The sequence below is a fragment of the Macadamia integrifolia genome, chromosome 11, assembly GCF_013358625.1.
Source record: "Macadamia integrifolia cultivar HAES 741 chromosome 11, SCU_Mint_v3, whole genome shotgun sequence".
Taxonomy (NCBI): domain Eukaryota; kingdom Viridiplantae; phylum Streptophyta; class Magnoliopsida; order Proteales; family Proteaceae; genus Macadamia; species Macadamia integrifolia.
The window spans coordinates 26,396,478-26,402,809 of NC_056567.1; the positions used below are offsets into that span (position 1 = coordinate 26,396,478).

Below are 6,332 nucleotides of genomic sequence, written 5' to 3' on the forward strand. Positions count from 1 at the left end.
GGAGCGATCAAGAGCTTTGTGAGCAGAGAGGGAGCGTTCGATAGCTTCGTGAGCAGAGAAGGAGTGATCAAGAGCTTCGTGTGGTTGAATCGGTTAGGGTTGAGAGATGTAATAGAGATAGGCTTCGGCGTGGAGGAGTACTCTAACCCAGGAAAAATGGAGAGTATCAACGACTCTCTTCGTGAGCAGGGAGAGAGAGAGAGATCGACTCAACCCAGCCACTGTTTACTTCACCTTTGCGAGAGAGTGACATTGGCCGGGAGCAGAAAGACCTTCGTGAGCAGAGCACCCCGCAAACGTTGTGAGCAGAAACCCACTAGGGTTTTTCCTTTTCCTTCGTGAGCAGAGAGAGAGAGAGAGAGAGAGAGAGAGAGAGAGAGAGAGAGAGAGAGAGAGACGGTGAGAGGGGTGAGAGGAGTTTCCTTCGTGAACAGGGAGAGGTGTGAGAGAGAGAGACAGTGAGAGAGGTGGGAGAGTCTTCTTCATGAGTAGAGAGCGGTGTGAGAGGCGGTGAGAGGGGCGAGAGAATGCAAAACAATGGGAGTTTCTTTAGGTTTTGATTCAAACCTAATGTGTCTGGTCCGGTTTGGTTCAAATGAGTGGATCGACTCATTCAAGCTTAAAACCGGGTTTTGTTTGAGTTTGGTTTTTAACTCAATCTTGGCCGTTCGCTTAAAGTAATGCCACATGTCGTCTTCTACAGGTAGCAAAACACGAAAAACAGAGATGAAGAAAAACAGACGATTTTTATCCAGGAAAATCGGGTATGAAATGATGGATCACACTCATTCGCACTCATACCCTTTTCCTTCTTTCTTTACTTGACTTCCGATCGTATGGCGTTGGTGGCCCTGTGAAAATCGTGTTTAGTCGCTGCACTGTTGCGATGAACATTGAATAGTTGAGTTTCTTGGGACGCATGTTTAGATGCTCTCAACATCTTATTGCTCGTTGCAGATGATGTGGATTGTTGATGGTTTTATTTGATGATAATGCCTCAGGGAACCAAAGTTTTCACCTCATCTAATGTTCGTCTTACGTGGACCCACTAACACATACAATTCAAATTCAAAATATTTGAATCGGTGAATCCAAATCGATAGGAATCGACCATAAATGGATTAGCATAGGCTCAAATTGACCTATATAATTAAGGAATCAAACGGACCAAATCAAGATTGGCCAACTCCATTCCTTAAACGTACCAAACCCTAAAAGGAGGCCATTTTTGTGTTTTATCTTAGGATCAATTTTTCCTTCACTCAAGATTGCTTCATCAATGGTGATGTAACATGGACCTGGATCCTCTCCACGGTGATGGTGGCAGCACTTGGAATGTGCTTGGGTGTTATCAGCCATTGGATGCATGCTAGAGAGGATTCTCTTCCTAAATAATGTTGTATCTTGTGGTTTTAGCACTTTTCTATTACGCCTTAATCCTCTATGCCTTTACGGTGAGGCGGTGTGTATCTAATGGTTGGGATATATGTTGATGCCTCCTAGTTATTGGATATTCACTGTCGCTCATCACTCACCACAAAGTTTCCAGACTCTTTTCCATCCCTATTGTTCATAATTTGAAATACTCTTCAACTCAAAGTAAAAGTAGGTTTTGCATTTTCTTTTAAAGAAGTTAAAGTGGGTTGAATGCATGGCTTAAGGTATCGAGTATTGGTATATTAGGATAAACATCGGTATCATTCTAATACTAGATCGGGTATGGACTTGAATTAGACAATTTGCCCTAAAAAACATTGGTACCACACCTTTTTTATTTTATTTTATTTTTCCAATTGTATATACTATATTAATGACATGTATCTAATTAGTATTATCATCAATGGCCATCGATACTGACAAATGCTAATACTAATCGCCCGATATGAATGATCTAAGCACAATATCGACCATACTCTCCATTATGGATTCGATTCTTCTCCAAAGAGCCCAAGGATCAGAGAGTGATCCAATGACTGGAAGGACCCGGGCAAGTGTCTCAGATCTTACTTTCTGATCCTTGGGCTTGGGTTATGGAGAGGAATCCTATCACTCCGATGCAAGGAGGGAAAATCTATCTCATAAATGTGAAAATCCCAACCTATTGATGCTCCTTTGCACTATGATTGGTCCGTACTAGTGCAGGGCCACACTGAAGTACTGAACCCTCTCCCTGGTATTTTTATACAATCAAATGAGAGAGAGTGAGAGAGAGAGAGAGAGTGGTACCGTATTAAAAGGTTTGAAAATGAGTCTTCAGCGGCGAACGCGGTGGTAGACTCATGCAACAGAAACCGACAGTTCTCATTTTTTATTATTATTTTTACAATTAACAAAAATTCAGTTAGTATTGCTTAATAGTAACATCCACACATTAATTATAATAATGAATTATACCATCCATCACAATTACCTAAATTTGAATAAAGCTATGCAACTACCTCTTTAATATTAATTTCTCTCTTTCATCCAAATCCTAAAAAAAAAAAAAAAAAAAGTAATAAAGGATAAGCAATGGTGATCACATCACATCACATCAAATCAGAGATCTAATTTTTTTTTTTTGTGAATATCAGAGATCTATCTGTCAACCCACCAAACAAATTCCAATTAAATTATTATTAATTGATTAATTAATTAACCTTTTCCTCCAGCCTTTACCTCTCTGTTTTCAATCTCTTTTCCCCCTCCCAGCTTCATTTGAAAGCTTCTCTTACGTTTTTGATTGTGAATGAAACTCAGCTTAAGATCTGAGAATTGGAGGAAGAAGAAAAAGAAGCACAAGAGAAAGAAAGACCATTCAGTTCCATCTCTCAAACACCCAACATTGTTTCTTCTTGCATTCTTGTAAGCATTTCTATCCATTTCGTTTTCTGTTTAACACTTTCTTCTTTTGATCTATTTGATTCGAGTATCTCGAACTCAAATCAAAGTTCTTTGTTTGACTTCTAAAAAGTTCAAATTTCTCTTTTCTTCCAAGTCAATCTGAATTCTGAACCTTGCAGTCCAAGGATTCTACTGGTTGGTTTATTTGGTATCGTCCAAGCTTCGTTTCTTCCATCGTTTTTACGTTATCAGATCTTTGAAGAGAACCCAAAAACTACATTTTTCGATTGGAGTGATTTCGAATTAGTTGGTGATGTTTTCGTGTTTGCACTCCAGTTTTTGGGTTTTAGTCCAAACTCAAAACTTCCGTTAATTCCTGAAGAAAACTTGGACTTAGGCTTAAATGTTATTCTTTCCACGGAAAAGGCGGCTTTGGTGCTGTTACCGAAGCTTCTTGTTTCTCTTTGGTTTTCTTATTCTTCTCTCCCGAGCTTCTCTGTCGTTTCGTAAGATTGGGGCTGTGTATTGGAAATTGGAACCATAAGAAACGAGCATTTTCTGAATCTAACCTGATCTGATTCGAGCAACTATGAGGAAAAATGTTAATCCTCATTCAGTAAGGGTGTTCAGTGATAGAAGGTGGAAACTTCCATTTTTTGCGAGCTTGCTCGTTTCCTTTACTCTGTTTTTAGCTGCTGTGTTTGGAATTTTCTCGTCTCCCTATGCTGCAGATCCAGTCTCTTTTGATTTCATTTCACTTGCTCGAATGGAGGATTCCGGCGATTATTTTGTGGAATCAGATTTAACGAGCTCTTTGAACCCATCTTTTGATTCGAAAGTAGAAGCACCAAGGATAGCTTATTTGATTTCTGGGACAAAGGGTGATGCTCAGAGGATGAGGAGAACGTTGCTGGCTGTGTATCATCCTAGGAATCAATATATTTTGCACTTGGATCTTGAGGCTCCTCCCCGCGAAAGGATAGATCTGGCAACTTCGATTAAGAGTGACCCAACGTTTCGCCTGGCGGAGAATGTGAGGGTAATGGCTAAATCCAACTTGGTGACCTACAAGGGCCCTACAATGATCGCATCTACCCTCCAAGCAGTAGCAATTCTGTTGAAGGAAAGCGCAGACTGGGACTGGTTTATAAACCTCAGTGCTTCGGATTATCCTCTGGTCACGCAGGATGGTCAGTATTCCTTCTTTAGAGTGTATCTAGTAGTGGCATTCTGGTATATTCTGATACTTTAGTTGTCATCTTTTTTGTGATTGATACCGAGATGTTCATGTTTGGGCTTAATAGGAAATTGTCCAAGTTGTTTGCTTTCATTTGAACATGCCACGATTCTTTAGCACTTATGTGACAAATACAATCCAAATATGTAAAGTAGGTGTATTCTGACATTCTGTTATGTTAAAAGGCTGAAGCTTGAGGATACTAGAGAGGGATAGATTAGGGTATTGCCCACTTCTTATTAAATTTCGAGAGAAATGATTTGGCTTGATTAGGACAATCTTTAATTTTAATTATTTTGTAGAAGAAGTGCACGTTCTCTTAGGATGGTGTTCCCCAGCTTGTATTTTGGTTAGTTAATTCTTGGACTTGTCCACCACCTTCAAGTGGATGCTTGGGCATGTGGAGAATGATCCAATAAAAGAAGGGGACTTTTCCTAAGGAATTCATCCACCATCTTCTTGTTTGTGGAATAGTGCTTGAGCCTAGGTTTTCTGTGCCAGGCTTAGTCCACTACCTTCTGGTGGATCATACCTGGCATGGATGGGCAAGATTATAATTTATGCTGGATGAATAGTTGAGAAAGAAAAATGGAGAATCCTCACTCCTAAGAATTCTTATGGAGGATGTTCTCCGTTTCTGTATTATTTTGCCGTCTTTTCTGGAATCCTTCAAGCTGTTCAAGATGATTTGGTTGGCTTCAGATCTTCTTTGACGACTATGCTGTTGGCATGGCAAATTTCTCCTTAGTGCTTTTAGACGATGGTGAATTCATACATTGAGGACTTCGTGGTTGTAAAGCTGTAATGGTAAATTGTGTTTGAGAAGTGATAGCCTCTTCAAATTGATAGCATTGGTTCCTGTTTATACATGGGATTTCATGTGGCATTTAAGGAGGCTTACATGCCACATAGGCTCACCCCCTTTTAATACGCTAACTTTCTACTTGAGAAACATCTGTTTCTTGGATTCAGTGGGTGAGAGTGATTAGGAGTACAATTGTGAGTCCAGTTAGGAATTTTCAAAGGCCTTGCCTCTCCATCAATTAAACATGAATTGAGTAAAGAATTTGAGTTTTCTTAAGAATTTTGGAGCTGTTGAGTTGTGCGTATGGGGCTGGTATTCCACATCTGATCTCCTCCTCCTGATCAACCACTTATCAATTGTGATTGATCCTCTTCTTCCCTATTCTTCTTATTCTCTAATTTTGATATTTTCCTCTAATTTTTGTACTCAACCCTCTGATTTCCTCTAATATGTCTATTTAAAAAAAAAAAAAAAAAAAAATCAAATGTCGATTTTAGAATCCTAACTATTTCTTGCTGGTTATTATATCTGAACTACTAATATATAATCCAAAATTCTGCAATTTAATAGATTAATCCCTGATATGTTCCCTTGATCTGACCATCAAACCCTGCAGTTCATTCTCTTTTCTTGCTTGTAGTTTTCTAATTAAACTAGCTGAGTTTCATCCAGTTTTAGATATCTGATTTTCAAGAATTCTATATCAAGTGATAGGTCTGGTTAAGCTCTACACTTGACCAGAATTATTCTTTTGCATTTTTTCTTTTTCAGTTAAAAAATAGAATTGAAATTTCAGATGCTTTCATTCACAAAGGATTAGTCCTTCAAGTTGTAGTTATAGCTGTCCTGATGATCCACCCTACATATGAGCAATTCTGCTTTGGGGAATGTAGTGGTTATGATAGTTTTGTAGTTTGAGATATCATGTTCAACGTTAGCTCTATGTACCATTCTTTTGAAATAAATTTGAGTTTGTTTGAAGGTGATTTGAAAGAAAAACTAGATTGCAAGTTGCCAAAAATTCTATTGGCTTCATCTTATAGTGGGTTCAACTCTTTATATTTCTCCCAATACTGTTAAGGTTTCTAATGATGCTGAGGTGACTGCAGTCCCTGGCATTTGTCGAGGCGGACTTGGTCACTGTTATGGTCTTGGTTTCAAATTTATTATGGTGTAATGGAGATCAGCTTTAGAAGCATCAGTAGAGACCTTCAAACCTTGGCCAAATAGGACAAGTCATTAATATGACAATATTTCTTTAGTTTTTTTTTCCTGTCATAAGATTCTTCTTCAAGTTATGGAACAACTGAGTAGGAAAAAAAAATACTATTGAAATTAATAAGGTATGGGCTGTATGGCAACGGGGCGGGTTGAATAGGGGCCCTGCCCTTGCCCACCTCCTATTGGTTGGGTCTTGTACAACTAAGATTGGCTCAAGGTTGGGTCCAGGTTTTGGGTTTTTTTTTT

At 38.9% G+C, this 6,332-nt stretch overlaps 1 protein-coding gene across 1 annotated transcript in view; it reads left to right on the plus strand.

Annotated features, from left to right (window-relative positions):
• Positions 1–2,655: 2,655 nt before the first annotated feature.
• The window catches only part of LOC122093701 (beta-glucuronosyltransferase GlcAT14B-like), a 6,881-nt gene continuing 3,204 nt past the window's right edge, over positions 2,656–6,332 (plus strand). The window contains exon 1 of the mRNA XM_042664109.1: positions 2,656–4,013. Coding sequence (XP_042520043.1) covers positions 3,413–4,013 — 601 coding nt within the window. The 5' untranslated portion in view covers positions 2,656–3,412. The remainder of the gene's footprint in view (positions 4,014–6,332) is intronic.